The 19,589-nt window shown below is 38.7% G+C and overlaps 1 protein-coding gene across 3 annotated transcripts in view; it reads right to left on the bottom strand.

Moving 5' to 3' along the window:
• The window catches only part of plekhg5a (pleckstrin homology domain containing, family G (with RhoGef domain) member 5a), a gene marked incomplete at its 3' end in the record, with an annotated part of 37,717 nt that extends 24,342 nt beyond the window's left edge, over positions 1 to 13,375 (bottom strand). Inside the window, exons 1-2 of one of the 3 annotated variants that reach the window (XM_079858201.1) lie at positions 12,896 to 13,375; positions 5,493 to 5,572 (exon numbers count right to left, since the gene is read on the bottom strand). In XM_079858201.1, coding sequence (XP_079714327.1) covers positions 5,493 to 5,572; positions 12,896 to 12,950 — 135 coding nt within the window. In that variant the 5' untranslated portion in view covers positions 12,951 to 13,375. Of the gene's footprint in view, positions 1 to 5,492; positions 5,573 to 9,473; positions 9,805 to 12,895 lie in introns of those variants that run through there. The other 2 variants (XM_079858199.1, XM_079858200.1) reach the window with 2 other exon arrangements.
• Positions 13,376 to 19,589: the final 6,214 nt, after the last annotated feature.

Raw genomic sequence — 19,589 nt, forward strand, 5'->3', positions numbered from 1 at the left:
CAAACAAATTATCTCAAACCATTTCTCTCATATCTAAACCAACCAGAGCATGTGAGCAGAACGGTGTGACTCTCTGCTCAATATTCCACTATATGCCAGTGCGCTCCATCACCAACTGTCTCCTTGCCATCATGTACTTCAGACTCTTCCCAGAGTACACCCCTGCAGGGGGCTGGGTCATGTGGTGTCAGGATATCCTACATAAAATCAGAGTCTTTGAAGCCTGCGGCTGAGCTTACATCTACCGAATCCAGAATATTACACTATCAAAACCCCCTTCATCCTTCCTCTCTTTCTTTGTCAGTGCTTTATATAGCAGGCTGATGTAAGGCCTAATGATGACTTAGTTCATAAAATATTGTGCCTTAAAGTCACAATAACCTACATACTCGTACTCAAAGATCTCATATAATCTGCCATTAATGACCTCAGAAAAAACAAGACTATACAAAAAGTAAACTAAACAGCAAAGAATGTGACAGGTCAGGCAAAGCATGCCCCATTGACGGCATTCTCTCAGAAACATAGGGAGACAGAAGTGTCATCATTTCCAACAGCTAAACGTCACTCTTTGACATCCATTTCCTGTTTTTACTCAACTCTGAATCCACACTGGCCACGTCTCTCGGCCTTCCCTTATGAGGACTGGGATGTGTAAGAGGACTACAAGTGTGAGCTCACTGTTTTTCTCTCAGTGAACGACGGGAAGCATTCAAGCATTTAAAAAATTCCGTGGGTTAAACAGGGTCACATGGTGAGGTTTTGAGTAAGCATACATTCTATACAGTATATGATATGATCTAAACAATATCTAATTTACTTTAAGATCTTAATTTTATATGATATAATAACTTTAAATAGAATCGTTTTCTCCTTTAATTGTTTATATATAAAGTTTTTGAAGTTATTTTTTAATAGTACATTGATCCCACATGCTCATCAAAACGACTGACATTTGGCTTTATTTTGAAGCATGTCGTCATAACACGTGCTTATGCCTGAGGCGAGGAAGATTTCGATACCTGATGCAGAGCTGAAAACGACTGTAATTTTACACCTTAGGGGTCATGCATTGTGACCTTATTGTTCATCTAGAGTCTTAATTCCTGCCTGGTGACATCAGAGGTCTCCTTTAAAGGAGTGAATGAGAGAGCGGAGAGCTTTGTTTGGCAAAAGAGAGCAAACAAGGAGAGAATTAGAGATCTTAATGTTGACAGCTGGTACAGCATGAAATACGAGAGGTAATATAGGTTGTATGATGAGAGTACATCTGGGAGAAAATCAATACATTTTAAGTTTCATTTTGTCATTTCTACCTCCATTAGTGGCATGAAACAGTATTGTATACAATGAATGTTTCCAAAAGGTTTCACAAAACACTCCTAAGGACTTCCATTGGTCACTCAAACAGATAGCCCCGCCCCGAATTCACACCACTGGTTGAGCCAATCTTGCTGGGAAAAGTTTTTTCAGTATTTTCAAACAAACAGAATAGTGGCACAAAGAGAAAGTGTTTGTTCTTTTCGGGAATTTAACCTGCAAAAGGATTACTTATCCGTGCGAATGCGCCACACGAAATTCCGATGTGGGGGGGGGGTAATTTTTAAATCACGCGAGGTCCCCAGATAATACTAATCCAGTGCGAATAGGGCTTTACACACTGTAAGTTGATGAGTTGATTTATTGATTTATGATGAGTTGATACCACGTTTTAATATGCTCCCATTCATAGAAATTTTTAGATGGGTGCGGAGGGTTTTTAGGTCGGGTCAAATCTGCGATCTCTGACCCAGTTTGTTCATTTGCTTCCATGGCTGCAATATGCTGTGTTTTCCGCCAACTGGCAACCTGTAGTGGCGAAATACTATTGGGTAAATTGGCAACATGCGGTATCGCACAGACCAAAACAAAAACAGACATTCCGACACGGAACGCACATTTAAAAAAGTAAAATAACTGGCTGTAGCATTGTTTTTCAGAGAAACGAGTATGTGAACTCAGCATGTTTCCTAAATATCTGCAAACATATTATGGTATTTGTAGGCTTTAGTACAGTCAAAAACTTACATACTGCACCTTTAACAGAAAATAAAGAAAGATAAAGATTAAATGTAAAATATAGTTCGATTTCCTGCAGAAATATTAGTAGCTATATTAATCATTTTTGCAATCATTAAAATAATTTAAACTTTGTTAAATTAAAGTTAAAATCTGCATTTAAATTATTTTGTCTATGACCATGTGGCTTTCCAAGCACACATGCACAAAGTGAGTATTATTGCTCCATCTGGTGGTTGAAAGTGTTAGTGAGGCTTCACAATCCAAAGCATTGCACGAACACTGATTTACTCCACTTTCCAATTCTTTTGTCCTTGAAACATTGTGTTACAGGACAGTCTGTTCTCACACTCAGCTGAGAGAGACATAAAGCAGTGACAGAGGAGAAACAGCACAGATCTGCTGCAGAAGCTGAAATAATACTTTCAATCATATTAACGACTGTGAACAAATTTCGACTGTGAACAAGTCAGACAAGAAGGTATTATGAAGTGCATTGGGGTCCAAACAACATTGACTTTCACTGTATGGACAAAAACACTGACATTTATCAAAATATCATGTTCCTCAGAAGAAATAAAGTCATACCGGTTTGGAACTATATGAATAAATTATGACAATTTTCATTTTTGGTTGAACGATTCTTTTAATAAGCTCTTTTCATGGTTGTGAGCTTCTTGATGTCTCTAAAATTACATTGTGAGGAAAATCCATCGCGACGGGATGCCAGGTTAACCTCAAGCCAACAGATTAAATATATTATTGAAGACTGAAAAGCAATTAACCTACTTTTCTAACTGAAATCAAGCCTTTGAAGCCAAGACATTGGCAACCTTGTGACAGGGCGGCATTCTGGTATTTTCATGAAGAAAGTGTTTGAAAGACACCATTATCCAATCTGCTAACCCATAATACTCTACCCTGGCTCCAGCTTAGAAGTGTCTTGGTTAGCAGCACATTCATCTTTTACAACACAAATTACAGTCAGCTGCTAATGTCTGTGTTTATTATAGTGTAGTCACTGTTTAGTCTATGTTTGTGTAAGGGAAGAGGTCGGTCGGCCTATTTCGCAACTTTCACACACACATTTACACATGCACACAAGCATGAAAATGCACACACACACACACACACACACATAAATTATCCAAGCAAATAGGCATATACATACACAAACTCTCATGCTGTGTTAAAATATTACAGATCATGTTCTTTGTTAATATTGTGTTGAATTAATCTGTAATGGATCTAGTTTTGTGACACTATGTTTACACACAAGAAAAGAGCCATACTCAATGTCGGCATGAAACGGAAGTTGCGATGTTCTTTTCTTCCCTATTGTGACATATCCGAGTGGAACGGCTTCTCGAACAAGAATAAATGTGGCGGGACAATGAAGAGATTTTGTTGCACATGGGAAGTTACTATGTTTAAAGATTACGATGGCACATGAATAAAAAAAAAAAATGCTTTGTGCACGTACAAATCATTTATAATAATAACTACTGCAATATTCCATAAAAAATATATGAATTGTCAATTTTGATTTCATGGTGACTTGAAAGCTAAATTGTGTAATTTCTTGCTACTAGCTACCATTGGTCAGAAAAACACATAGCCCCTCCCCCAAACTCATGCCATTGGTTGAGTCATTGTTGCTGGTCGAATGATGGTTTGGCCACAGTATTTACACTTGTTTTCAGGGGAAATAATCTATGAATTGCTTACTTATAGTTGTCTCTGAGATAAGAGTTTCTGAACACTGAAAAAATAAACACTTCACCTTTAAATGTCAGCTAGCAGGATGAGCAGTTAAACGTCAACAGCAAACTATCGTCATCATCTTTGTGTATTTTCACCTCTTGACCCCTTGCAGGAGACAGGAAGAACAAACCTACATGAAACTTGTAGCCCACAAGAGATGAGCCACAAAGACCTCAAAACATAAACACGCACATACGCACACTTGAAAACTCTCCTTCGTTCTTTTCAAATAAACAAGAGTTCCTCTCATCTTTCCATATTTTAAGGGTAATGACATAAGTGTGTTCCTGGTTCAGATAAAAACATTGGGTACATTAAGTTAAGTCTGGCTTCGATCAGAGAAGACTAGAAACAGAAGTGTTTACCCAGAGACTCTTTTCAAAAGCTCACTAAAGTTCAGAGGACACTGGCAGAGTTGTGCAGACAGGAAATGTGGGACACCAAAAAAAACAAGCAAACATCACTGTGATGTCCTATAATGAATCAGACATGCTCCGCGTAAACAAACTTTATCGGTTTCCTTTAGAAAGGGTTTATCTGTATCCACAGTTTGAAGAAGACTGGTACCGGGAATTATTCTTGCAAACAAAAAACTGTCAGTACTCTCATCTGTACCTGCTCAACAAGATAGCCTGCATCCTTGGTCATACTAGACAAAAGACTGTTAGTCTCGCAAGCCAGGTTTGATTATCTGCATTATTTTGACCAATAATTGTCCATTCAAATATGAACTATAACTATCTGACTTGCATGTAAGCCAGCAATCACACTTCAGTTGTTTTTATGTGATGTTTAGGGTGGGTAATAGACCAATATGTATTTAAAGTAGTCGTTTTTAAGAGGATATGAGGGAATTTTCCCCCATATTGTGGCTAAAAAAATTAAAATAAAAAATGTTAAATAAAAAAAAAATAATAATAATAATATATATATATTATTATTTTAATTTGTGTCTCAATATATATATATATATATATATATATATATATATATCTCAATACTGGTCTCTGTATTTGTCCAATTCAAACACTGTTTATATTAATCCTGAAGACCAATACATCAGAACATTACTGCGGCAGCATTGTTATTGACAGATGTTTAAAAGAAGGAGGGACACTGACTCTTTAGCTAAACCAGTTTGGCAATGAACCTATGACAATAAAAAGCAATCAAAAAAGTGCCACCAGACTAGATGTATTACATTTTAACGGACAAAAAGAGAGAGACATAGGAACAGAGACAGCGTATAAAGGGAGAAAGAGGAAAGACAGGAAGGGAGAGACATAATGTGTTTTGTTTAAGTGTGTTTATGTGCGAACAGCCTCATAAACGAAAACGAGCGAGCAGTAATCTCACTTTTCCATACTCGCATCCCCATACTCCCAGGAGAAGGCTGCTGAAATCCTGCCTATAACGTCACATCCGTCCTCTCGCCACTGAACTTTCAACAGCACAAAGACAAACAAAACTTTTGTTTTTCCTGTCAGTTCCCTAAGCGCAAATTATGACAAATGATTATTGTCCTGGAATATTCCATGCGATAAATGCAATAGGCTTACTTGAGATTTTTTGTCCGTAAGTTCATGAAAACACTAAGTGGTGAAGATTTACCAGTTTGAGTCACCCCTGCAGGGCTTTCCTATACCGTGTGACACATTATGATGTCTTACCTTGGAAGCAAGCTGCCGTTCAGGACAGATGGGATGCTGACACAAGATACCGGTTTTCTCCTCTTGTGCAGGTTTCTCACCTGAAACAACACACAAACACAGAGGTTAAAGGTCAACTGTATGTGGGAGGGAATTATAAGTGAGGTCAATTTGTAGGTCAAACTGGAAAGGTGCGGTCAAATTTCACAAACAAAAAAGGTTCATTGTCCTTTGTCAATAGTGTAGCAATGTATAAAGCACAGCTTTCAGAACAAGCAGCTTTCTTTTGGTCTACATGGCTAATCTGTGAGACCAACCTGAACCCGTTGCGAAATCTGTGTGAGGAAATCTTTTGCCCTCATGCGACATTCTCGTTTGTGTGGATTACTATTTAAACGACTGGATTTGATGAACAACGATAAATGTTATCGCACATGAAGGCTAATTGCTATAGAATCCTATGGATTTTTTAAATGCTGATTTTGGATTTATAAGTAAAATAAGGTCTGTGGTAATATTACCAAAGTCCCTTTAAGACAAGTCTTTTCACTCGGCGGCCATCTTTGAAATGGCTCTCGGGCATACAAGTGCAGCTTTGAATGGAGAAACATCAAATTCTCCAAAACTGTTCACCAAGCTTACGATCAAATTTCACATTTGAAATCCCCAATGAAATCTGACAACAACTGTCTCATAAATTGTGTTTCTAAACGCTTGAATCATGACAAAAAACTGCATTTTGTCAACCTGGACAAAGCTAACCAACTAAAGCATTTTAAAACCCCATTAGAAATAACAGGGAAAACAGTATGACAGCAAACAAACTTTATGTAAGTATCAAGTATCCAGAAGTAATATAGAGGAGATTAATGAAGGAGATAAATATGATTGAGACATTTCGTAACATGGAGGGACTCTTCTGAACACAGTGAGCCTGTGGGGGATATGTCCTTGGGCATAAGCCAAAAGACATAACAGCAATACAGCACAGCAATAGATGAGGCAGCTGGGGGGATATGTAGGAGAGAGAGCGACTGAAAAAACGGAGAACTACAAACAAGAGCTAGTAGACTTTACAACATGTATACCTCGAGTTAGCCATGGCATCCTTTCCTTCAGCCATGCCATCAAGTCCATAAAGACTAACAACTGGTACCAGGAGAGATGATTAAAATTACAATAAATATTAAACCTTGGGGAAGGGATTAACTGAAAACTGAAGAACTGACAATAACACAAAAAGGAAAAGAAAGAGGAAAAATAGAGAAAAACAGACCGAGCGAAAAAGGTTGGCGGATATCTAAGATTTCCAGACATTACAAGTTTGCTGGCAGACTGGCTGATTTTCCTTTCAGTGAGGGCAGTGGTATTCCACTTACCTAGAAACCCGTTTAATGTGAAAAAGTGCATGATTTTTCATTGATTCCACCCCTCATTCTCCTTTCTAGCAATGCTGCCACCTCAAAACTGGCTGAAAAGAAGCCATTGATGATTACAGACAACAACATAATCAACAGCATAGACAAGAAATAGAGGCAACATTACGTATTACTGAGAAACATTAATATAGGTTGATTTCTTACAAAGTAGTAAGTATACAATGCTACAGTGATGGTATATTGATACAAGGGTGTTCATTTAAAAAAAAAAAAAAAAAAATTCTTAACTTGTTTTGAAAAAAGTTAAACACCCAAACTAGTTCATTTAATTTTCTATTAACAAAGCTACATTTTTTTTTTTTTTTTTTTGATGGAACTTACGCCACAACTGAGAGAGTCATAATTTGAGGGGGGGTTTTAAATTATACACTTTCACACACTTAATATTGAAATTGTTTTTGATTATTTTGCTCTTTATTTAGATTATCATAGTGTAAAACAATCAAATCTATGCATAAAGGGCATTTTAGCATAAATCAATAAATGGTAAAAAAAAAAAAATATATATATATATATAATGACAGAACTTGGAATGCCCATACAATGGTTGTAAATGTTTGATATTTTCATATACCATGGTATTTAAAAGGTACACAGTTCCTACTTCATCGGCATCTGTGTCTTTTCCAACATCCCGAAAGTAGAACATCACCACACAGTCCAAGCCAAACTCTAGATATTATCCTCAACACATTCCATCTCACGTCACCTCCATCTCTCGATGAAGAATATTCCATTTCTCCTTCTTTAGTCAGAGAGGTAGAGGGCACCTCCTAAAAATCCTCTATGTTAGGAATGTGCAGAATGCCAGGAACTGTTTTTCATGCCCCTCTGTTTACCCAGTTGTTTGCTGAAGTTCCTAAGGAGCGCACATCTACTGTCTCAAGTGTTAGAGCGGAAATATTTTATATTATACTTGTTTTCTTTTGCCTCCATTGGAGGAACACCAAGCTGATGCCATGGATGCCAGTATATGTTTTGGAAAGTCTGAGAAAGTCAAAACATTACCAGCTGAAGGTCTGGAAGCGGAGTTGTCATTGATTCTTTATTCCTAGCTGATTAATCCTCTTGCGTTTAAGACTTAAATGAGATTAGACAGAACCTGACATTGCAAAATTAGTTAAACCGATGCCGTGAGTTTGGAGAGGCACAATCTGCTTATGTAACCATAGGCAGATGGGCAATGTCTTTGGGAAACTTTTTGGTCCGACTCAAGAGGAACAGAAATTACAACCTTCACTTCATTGCTCAACTGCTAAAAATAAAAATAAAAATCACAAGCTTTAAAATAAATCTAAAGATTTAGGTAAACAGAAAAAAAAAAAACATTTGCTTGACTGTATGGACAAAGAGGGATAGAGTGAGTGATTAGTCAAAATATTTCCAGAGGCAAAGGTCATTCAAAGTGGGTCCTAATAGGGGCATTAGCACACAGATTAAATGGTAAGGATAGTAAGTATGGACAAACTAAAACTCACTCTCCCCCTACACTTTGCTGTCACAGTAGTCTCTTAAACCTTCTGACTACTTAGTGGAAACCAAACATGTGGTTCTCCACACAAAGACAAAACAAAGGTTTCAAAAAAAGAAAGAAGCCATTTTGTTGGATAAGACCTAAGTGTAAAGGCATAGATTTACACACACATGCACGCGCGTAGGGTTTTCATGTTTTATGGGGACATTCCATGATTTTTACTATGTACAAACTGTATATTCTATCCTCTAAGCCTACACCTTAAACCTACCCATCACAGAAACCTTTCTGCATTTTTACATAAAAAAAACAAACTCTTAGCATGATTTATTCACTGCTTTACTCAATGGGATTTTGGATATTGCCATCTTTGTGGGGACATCATACAATACAATTGAATAAAACTAGCATTATTTATTTAATGTCTTGTCTTGCAAAGCCTGTATGACTCACTTTTTTTCCATGGAACACAAAATGAGTTTATTTATACTGTAGCTGAATGTCCTTTGTTGTTTCTCTTTTCCAATGAACATATATGGTGACCACAGATTTTCTAGGCCAGATTTGCAGCAAATAACTAAAGTCTCAGCCTATCCCTCACATGAAACAATTATATTTAGGAAGATTTGGAAAATTGTGCATGTGTTGTTTGGACTACTTTTATGATGCATTTAAGATTTTTGTTCATTTCAATGCTTGATAGTCCATGGTCTTCATCCCCATTTATTATTTTGCAAAATATCTTAATTTGTAAAAAAAAAAAATTGTGAATGTTTGGGAATGACATGAGGGTGAGTAAATGATGACAATATTTTCATTTTTTGGGTCAACTATAGGCCCTCTGAGAAAAAAATTGCAATCTTGTATACCAGTCATTCAATGAAAAACATACTTATTTGTAAGAAGAAACATGGTATAAGAAATTTGGCATAACACAGAGCCTATCCATCTTCAATTTTATAGAATTTCTTCAAAATTACAAACAAAAAACTTTTAAAACACAACTTTGCAATTTACCTTTAAGGTAAAAAATAATGCTTCAACCAAACTGTCTCACACCATTCAATGGTGTCAATTAAAATCTCTTACCACAAGACTTCTGGGTAATATCCATGAGGGAGGTCCAGGTGTACTTCTCCACTCCCAACTCACTCTGTGTACATGGCAGAGTTTCCAGTTCATAAGACCCATGCCGTCGCCAATAGAACATCGTGCCTCACAATCCAAGCACAACCGATAAATCTAACGCCACATCTCACTTGTTAACACGGAGGAGATAGAGATGAAGTTCTTCACTCCTTGAACCAAACATCAGTCTTTAGATGAGTACTTCTCATCATGTTTCCCCAAATTAGAGAATGTACTAAAACTTGAGTGGCTTCTCTTGTGGAGAAAAGTTCTCAGAATACTGGATTTCTCTAAAGTTTCCAGGCAGGGTGCTTTGGACTTTGTGAGCCAGTATGTGAAGGGGGAAAAAGAGGGGGGCTTGACCCACACAGCACGCCAGACAAGCGGTGCATTCATCCACATGTGAAGTGCATGCTGGGATGTGAGGGAGACTTGGACCTGTGACTTTTCAGAATGGCAAGAGATACAAAGCTGCCTTTTGAGATGTCCACCTACTTGTAGCCCACAAACTCCATGCATCTCAAAGTTAAAATATCATATAGAGCAATGAAGCAGAAATCATAGTTTACAGACTCTCAAGCCAGAGTCAATGATATAGAGCAAGTAATGGAGGACAATAACCTCTCAAAAACAGGTTTAGAAAGTTGAAAATGAGAAAGGGTTAAGATAAAGATTAAAAGAATAGCTGCAAGAGTTGGCGAGTGCCCTCCAGAACCCCCACAATTTCTAATTTTGCTCTGACAAATTAGAGAGTAGCATGGGAGAGTCTTAGCTGTTGGGATCCAACATTTCCAACCATATGGTAGTGATTTGGAGCAGTGTGACGTGCAGGGGTTAGTTTTAATGACCAGGCTTCCAGTGGCAGTCAAGCCAATATGCCGCAGTCTCAGACTCTGTCAGCTTAATCATTCGCTGGGACATGTACAAACAACAAAGCTCTTTGCATCTTCATCTAGATTTCTCTCTGCGAGCTAGTGTACGACAATGTATTTTATAAGTACAGCTTGTTTCATCAGGCTGTTTTTACATTAAATAATTACATTTGAACTTTATTGTCGAGACATCATAGCATTCTTGTTTCTGCTGTACGTTGCTCTGTAGTTGTTGTTTGACTATTCAAATAGCTCGTCTGGTGCACTGTTGTGCTCACTCACGATTCTGAGTACTTAAAAGACTTTAAATAAAGACTAGGACTGTTAATCGATAATTGAGTAATCATTAATTAATCAGGTTAATCACATATAATCTCACTGATAAAAGCAACCAAATGAAGATAATTCAAGATATTACAATGTGGCAGATGAAAGCATGACTACAAAACATGTCTTTAGAAATACATTGTTCAATTGCATTTAATCAGATACAAATAAATAAAACAGTCTAGAAGTCAGTATGAGTGTCTATTAACATGAGTGTCTATTATTTAACACTAACTTGTTGAATAAATAAAAATATATAGTTTTTTAAAATGTTAAAAAAGACATACAATAATAAATATTTGCTACAGACACCCACTGTCATTCTGCAATCTCCATCTACGATGGTGCATTAGCACCCCTAGCGAGATTGTAATATAATATACAAGTAATATTAATTTGTTTAAATGCTAATGATCATCAAATACCACACCCAAATTTTGTTTGCAGCATTGCATTTGGCTGGTCATCATGCTATCTTCAGCTCATAATACTCAGCGTGCAAAACATATGTTACCACCAGAATGTTGGCCACACATGAAAGAACACTGTGGTGTGACAGCTACAGTCAATTATAATAACTAGGCTAATCCCCTGATCTGTGATTCTCCTGACAATGTTTATCTTTGTTTAAAACACTAGCATTAGGACAGTCATGCATGCACGTGGCGAACTATCTGAAACCAGTAATGGGCTTGGTTTGGAGGCTAGATGGCAAATTAGTCAGCCAAGTGACAGTTCCCAAATAGCCTAGACAGTTCCATGCAACAGCTCCTATTCAAAATCAGGTAAACAGGTCTCTGTTTCTGGTATTCTTCATCATAAATTCAAATACTTAGACTATATTTGACATTATTTTAAGAAATACTACTCAATTGCTTCACTGATAAACTGTCAGCTTCATAAAAGCCCCATTTGTTAGTTTGAAGTTTGAATTTAATAACTATGGCCCTGGACCTCACAGACAGAACATAAAAAGTATTTCCTTTGGTTGGCAGAGTCACTTTGTTTCCACTGTCAAACTATTTTTTATAAGGATTTCGAACTATTTATATTGCCGAAAAGAATATAAAAATTAATGATCTTGTGGTCAATCTTGCTGGGAAAAAAATGAATTAGTTGCACACTATGTGAGTTCCTTTGGCTAGCAAGGGTTGTTATAAGGGAATGTAAATACATTTGTTTAAATGGACATATGACATTTCATGTAAACAACTGAAAAGAAATCTATAGAGAAAAACACAGGATGGAAATTAATTGTACATTTAAAATCTAATAATATAAATACTGGCCCTCTAATTATAATAGTCAATATCTATGAATTGGAACCACTTCATGTAAAATCAGCTGGTATAACTTTTATCTGGGAAAAAATCAACCTAAATGCAATCTGCCCTTGCAGCTGTTAAAAAGGAGCTGTTGGCTGTAGATACAGATTGAATCACAGACATTTCCTCATGATAAGCCATTGGAGAAGTAAACCACAGAGCCGTCTGCCTACCTGTCACAACGTAAACACAATTTAACCTAATCTAATTGTGAGGAATGAAAAAGCCATGAACAAGAGTGGCAGAAAATCTGGATTTAAATAGCAAAAAAGGGCATAATCCTGTACAGGCAGACATACATTATTACGGATAAAACCAAGTTCAGTATATTTTCAGGTATCAAAAACACAGTACAAAATCAGTTAGTCAATAGTGGCTGACTAGTCTAGGGTCAGAATGTACAGAAATCACTCAGATATCACACCTGCAGCCTAAGAGAAAACTAGTCTAAGTTACCACCCTTACCTGGTTAATACCCAAGTTAAAATAAAGGAATGCTTATTCCCAAACTTGTGAAAATAGTGAATGTCTAACTCATTGTGAAAATACAAAAACCACATACGCACGATGAATATATCAAATCTCATCGGGCTTACATGGTGCACATGACGAATACTTTTATGATACGTTCTTGGTGATTTTGAAGCTTGACATCCTCAGTCATCATTCATTTTCATTAAATGAAAAGTGACTGGGACATGAAATGACGACAGAATTCCGGATGAACGATCCCTTTAAGACTTATCACGTCAGCACGCAGTTTAAGCACTAGTTTTCATCATTTCCATGAATATGCCCAATATACAGGTACACCTCACATTATTGCAGCCGGTAACACATAAGACAAAATGCCACTTACCAAGTAGCAAACGAAGTCCAAGCCAGCTCTTGGGTGGCGAACCGTATCGATGCATTATGTGCTGTTAACCATGTGGGTTAATTCCCAAATCCGACGTATTCATCTGTTGTTCTCAGAGATGAGACATCCGACCATCCGCTGCTAAGTGTCAGCAGTAGAGCAGACATGAGCTCTGACGCGCTGTTGGCAATCCTCCAACAACAAAGTCACTTCAACTAAGTTTGATATTACTGACATCTATATGATATACAGCGAATAATGGTGGTTCCCTATACTGCAAGCTGTTACGTTTCTTTAAAATATCTGATCTCTTATCTGTATGCTTTAGTAACGTCCAAAGCGCTTCACCTTCGTGTGCTGAAGAGACACAAAATGACCTGTTGACTGTGCCGTTGACGCACGAAGTTTTTGTCTCCTTTCTGGCTTTACTGAAAGGTTTACTGAAACTTATTGAACTGCGTTGTAAGAACATGGCATATCCACTTTCAAAGTCAACATGACATCTTTTTTTTTAGCACGCACAGCTTTGTGTCATGTTAAAAAAAGCAGACATGTTATTCCATAAAAGCATTGTCTCCTCCGTTTCTATTGTTACTACCTCCACTTCTTTGTGTCTTGTATAGCCTACCTACTTTAAACGCAGGCGTTTCTCTAACCTCCCTTCCCCATCTTCTCTTTAAGCAATCTGACATTTCATTTTACCTTTCAGACCGGATATTTTAACGGCAAAATGCTACATTTATTCCGCAGTCCAACAATTGACACCTAGACCTATTCAATTTACTGCCGCTCATTTCTGTCTTGACACATGACTTTCTCAAATTGTACTGTACTGGTTTTAGTTTAGCTTTTTTTTTTTTTTTTTTTTTTTTTTACAGTTTTTTCTTTTTAATGAACAGCCTCATGTTTGAGTGTGCCTATTTTTAATTTTCCATTTATTCTTAGTAGATAAGGTTCTTTATAGAACCTTAAAGGGTTCTGTCAGGTGCTTCATACATTTTAGGGTTTCCCATCATGTGATCATTTGATAGATTTAGTTTAAATAATACATTTTGTTTTCGTTCATTTTGTATTAAATTTAACAGCTCGTGAACGTACTTTATCAATCGAAAAAACAGAAATAACCAGTTAAACCAATTGGGCCCTATTTTAAGCGAAAGGTCTAGACTCTAAAGTCCACGGCGCAAGTGCACTTAGGGTGTGTCCATGGGTGTGTCCGAATCTACTTTTGCTAACTTAACGACGGCGAAATGGCGGAACAATGGCGGAATTTGCACCTTTTAAATAACAAAAAAAATATTGCGCCATATTGAGTTTAGACCAGGTTTTTGTTGGTCAATGGCGCATTCTATTTCAGTTGCCTCAAAATAAAAACGCGCCAACAAATGCGCCTGAACACACCTTCAGGCCAGCACGCCCATTGGTGCACAAATGGGCGCAAATGCATTTGCTATTTAAACAACATGGTGTAGGACGTGAAAATGATAACTGCATCATGAAACTAGCTAAAAACACTTACGTCCTTATGCATTTGTTTACATTCATCATAATTAGCTGTTAAATATGTTTTCAATTCTCATCATCAATATATCATCATCACATTCCAAAAGTGACTCAGCTGAGTTAGAGTTGCCAAAAAATGGAAGTTGCAATAGTCAATTCTTCCCTATTGTGACGTATCTACAAGTGAGCTTTTTGAACATGAAAAAAATTGATGGTGCCCTTATATAGTAAACACAGCGTCAGAGAAGAGAAGAGAAGAGAAGAGAAGAGAAGAGAAGAGAAGAGAAGAGAAGAGAAGAGAAGAGAAGAGAAGAGAAGAGAAGAGAAGAGAAGAGAAGAGAAAAAACCCCAAGAATAGTCCATTTTGATTTCATGGTGACTTTAAAATAATGAGGCACTCTCTTGCCAACCTACCCCCATGCCTTTTCATGTCTTTTCAGTACAAGCAAACCTGTTCATGGCTTGCCAAGCTGTCCATATGTGGAGTATTAACCATCTGAAGCTCTCTCTCCCCCTGCCTCCCCTACATTAAACACCTTGTGCATAAACCACACTTACTCTCTTCTGCAAAACAGACAATTCTGCCTTAATCTTCTGAGCTAATACTCACCATCACTACTATTTGGGTTCTATATAGCTGTGCCTGACACAGCGTGTCTGGAGAAACAATCTTATTCTGTCACTGTTGTGCAAAAAAAATGGTGCTATCCATCACATTTGAGACTTATTTGTCCTTGCTAGTGAATCATGTGTCTGGAATGTGGACATGATGTTTCCAACTGCTGAGTTGAGCAGGATTGGTGCCCTGAGCTGGTGAGCTAAATGGTAGACCTGGATGATCTATACCTGGGTTGTTTTGGATCAGATCCCATCAACGTGTAAGATCGCTCTTATCAGGTGTGACAAATCCCTAATCCATTCAGGTTGACAACAACTATGCTTTTATAAACCAGGCCTGTCAGACATTTTGGGGAAGGGTAAATCTGTTGTTATAGTCTAAACTCTTATCCCACACCTGACCATGGTCTATAAAACAGATTAAAAGAGATTACCTCATCTTTGATCAAATGTGCACAAAATACACCGGCTGTCCTGTCTGCCAAAGAAAACATGCATATGGTCTCACTACCCTCATACAGAGTAATAAATCAATACATTAATAATAGTTTAAATGATATACTCATCATTATCATCCTCACATACTGTATGCAGTCTATTGAAAATTATCACTGGCTTTTGTGAGCTGAGCATATGTGTCTGCTCAGACTCATGGCTAACTGTCTCTACAGGCTTTTCTTAAGCTGATTAGCAGCTCGGCAGATTAATTCATTAGTTTGGAAAAATAATGAATACATTTAGGTCATTGTGTCAGTGGACTGGGACCACATTTAGTTATATTTTTCTTCAGACTATAACACATCTATCTGCTATCTTTTTTAAATGAAAACATACATATGTTACAAAAGTAATAGTAAATATTTACATTGAGATAAACTTTTATAGTGAAATTATAAGAAAGAATGATAATTGAATTGAATATTGATACTAATTTTGAATATAAAACAATGTCATGTTGGGGGCAATTGTAACAGTGGAAAATAAAATCATATTAACCCTCAATTCCCCAAATAAGAGTGAACCTCAAGTAGTAATATAATTTCTTAATACTTAAATTAGTAGTTAATATTACTGAATAGTTCATGTCAAAAAAATTCTGTGGGGAGTTTTTTCCCCCCGTCTTCAGGTGAAATATGTCCCTGAATGTACAGAGATGGTCTGAGAACAGACCTGTCATTGTTTATGTATAAATGTCCTGAGTGTTTTGTTTGCACTTGCTTACCTGTCAGAGCCGAGCTACTTCTGGCACTTTACATTCCATACTTTAGCCTGAAGACTTCACAAGTTTGCTGCTTTGACTTCTTGTCAAAGTTTGTATGACAGATGCATTTCCTCTGTGACTATTGTTACATTGTTGGTTTATTCAGCTTGCCTATGCTTAGTTTGCTGCTCTAGATGTAAAAATAATATAGTTTAATAATGCAACATTTCTGTCAGTTTTTTTTTTCTTCAGAAAGTTATCAGAGGTTAATTTTTTGTCAGAGATAAATTAAGTACTTAAAGTGTGTTAATAATCAAACAAAAATAGTTTTAAAGTTAGCTTAGATCGGAGCGGTTTGTGACTCGAATTTATGCGTTTCAAAAGCAACATTATCAAAGCTGCAATAAATCTGCAGCTTTCAGGTACAGGTCAGTGCATTGTAAGTTGTTTATGCTTATTATTATTGTAATGTTATGTGCTTTGAGACATGAGGTAGTTTAACGCTATCTCTTGTGACGCTTTTGTTTGCTCCCTGCTGTAGGCTACGCCTTCATGTATGGGCTTAGAATTGTTGCATTATTCCAAATAAATAGATTGAGATTCACAAACAAATGTAAAGAGATTCACAAAAAAGATTCAAATTCACAAATAAATAGATTAAGATCCACAAATAAATGTAAATTTATAAATTAATTTATAAATTTATTTGTGAACCGCTTTCTGTGCATTTGTAAATCGTTGCACGCATTTGTGAATTGCTTCTTGTGCATTTGTAAATCCCCTCACGCATCTGTGGATTTTGAAACACTACACTTCTAGCATCGACCTTTACAGTCTGGCGTCGACCGACGTGTCCACAAATAAGTGGACTTCACCCACTGTTTACTCAGCCAATCAGATAACGGCCACATTGAGCTGACCAATCGTAGCACGTTCTCGCTACAACCAATCACGTTAGGCTTTACAATCAGGCTAGTCTTCCCCTCTACTTTGCTCGTTCTTCTGCATTGGCTCAAATAGGAAGTGTAAGGCTAAGGCCCATACAATTGCTTCAGTAAAATATGTTTAAAATTTGGATTTCGTTAGACCATTAGACTGTGTATCAAGCCAAAACACATTTTTATGAGCCTTTGAAAATGCTTTGAATGTGCTTTGAAGGAGGGGTGGCTTTGGAGACGCTCTGAAGGGAATGGTGGGATCTTATGCGATTGCTCCGAAATTGCCTACCCTATACAGTCAATATGAAGCAGAAGTTGCAATCGTCTTTTCTTCCCTGTTGTGGCATTAAATGGCGGGAATTTATTGGATCGTTGTTATTTGCGGAAGTGAAAAGCGGAAATGCTTAGACCTGTTTTCCGGTTCGAACGCTGGGCGCTCCGCATAACCCCTATTGCTGCAATCTCATGTGAGTGACAGTTTGCTGGAGGGAAAAGGTTATTTTAAAGGTTAATTAGTTGCAATAAATATTGGTTGCAATAAATATTAGTTGAAAAAATAGTTGCAATAAAAAATATATGCTTAAATTATAAACGTTATTGCAACTCTTGCGTCATCAGAACAGTGTGTTCTCTTACGAGAGGTTCTCTCGTATTGCGTAAGGAACTTACGCTACGGGAAAAGTCATCTTTTCTCGAGATACTGAAGCCAAAAAATTATCCTTAATTAATTTTTCATAATTTGTCAACGCAGTGCAGCAGGCAGCACAGCAGAGCTAGAGCGGGCAATACTGCGTGCTCATTGGCTGCCGCGCGGCAACTGCTTAAGCCTACCAGTGAGCCCCGCGTGACGTCACGCCCAATCAGGGTGCGCGCGCCCTCGCGCGTCACAGCCCGCCAGAAGGGGCGGCGTCAGAGCGTATAAAAACAGGGCTCGGAGGCTTAATTCTCTGATTTCTGTCTCTTCAGCGAAGCTCTTCGCATCGCTGCTCTCTGAGAGAAGCCGTCGCCGTCGAAACCAGCAACGAGCCAGCCTAGGACAGCCTGAGGAAGCCGGACGAATCTTCGCCGCCTTCAGCCTGCCGTGCCAGCTCAGCTATCCGGCGATATATCCTTTCTCATTATGTGTTTTACTGATGTATCTTTACACGAGGCGTTGTTTCAAATGCCTCGCACCACTCCCCGCTCTCTCTCTCCCTCTGTCGAGCCGCGCAACTGCGCCTCTCACAAGGTGTGTTAGAGATGCGGATGATTACGGGGCTCGCTCTCTCCCTCTGTTCGAGCCGCGCAAAACGTGCCGCTCACAAGGGATCGCAGACGCGTACGGTCACGGGGCTAGCTTTCTTTACGTTACAAGAAAGCTACCCCCCTCCCCCCCGCCCGCCGTCTCCCGGCGAAAGGAGAAAAGAGTGTTCTAGACCCGCCAAGGCCGTTCTAACCTCCATCTCTAACATATTTCTCAGTCCCCTCCTAGTTCAGGCTACTGGGAATATCTATACTGCAGTAAACGAGCCTGTCACAGCACACGCACGCCTGCAAACAGGATAACGCTCTCTGGCTACTCGCCCTCCCCGCACTCTCTCCCTCTGTTCGAGCCGCGCAGACTGCGCCGCTCACAAGGGATTGCAGAAGCTGACAGTCGCGGGGTTAGTTTTCTTTACGTTACAAGAAAGCTACTGTCCCCGCGTCCGTCACTCGCCGGTGATAGGAGAAAAGAGAGTGTTCGAGTCTCACCGAGGCTTGGCTACCGCCTTTCTCACATATTTCTCAGTCCCCTCCAAGTTCAGGCGGCTGAAAATATTAATATTGCAGTAAACGAGCCTGTTACAGTACACGCACGCCTGCAAACATGATAACGCTCTCTGGCTACTCGCTCTCCCCGCACTCTCTCCCTCTGTTCGAGCCGCGCAGACTGCGCCGCTCACAAGGGATTGCAGAAGCTGACAGTCGCGGGGTTAGTTTTCTTTACGTTACAAGAAAGCTACTGTCCCCGCGTCCGTCACTCGCCGGTGATAGGAGGAAAGAGAGTGTTCGAGTCTCACCGAGGCTTGGCTTCCGCCTTTCTCACATATTTCTCAGTCCCCTCTAAGTTCAGGCGGCTGGAAATATTAATATTGCAGTAAACGAGCCTGTTACCTTACACGCTCGCCTGCAAAACATGACGACGCTCCGGCTACTCGCCCCGCTTCCCGCGCAAACTGCGCCGTTCTCAGGGATGTCAGAGCGGACGGTCACGAGTAATGCTCAGCACCCCGCGTGCCTCACTCACCGGCGGAATGAGGAGGGAGATGTTTGTAGCCCCGCTGAGGCCGGGCCATTCTCCAATTCCCATACGTTTCTCAGCCCCCTCTGAGTTTAGGCGGCTGAAAATGTTAATGTTGCAGCAACGAGCCTGTTATAATACACGCACGTCTGCACGCTATCGCCGACGAAAAAC

This window comes from Squalius cephalus (genome assembly GCF_949319135.1).
Source record: "Squalius cephalus genome assembly, chromosome: 22".
NCBI lineage: Eukaryota > Metazoa > Chordata > Actinopteri > Cypriniformes > Leuciscidae > Squalius > Squalius cephalus.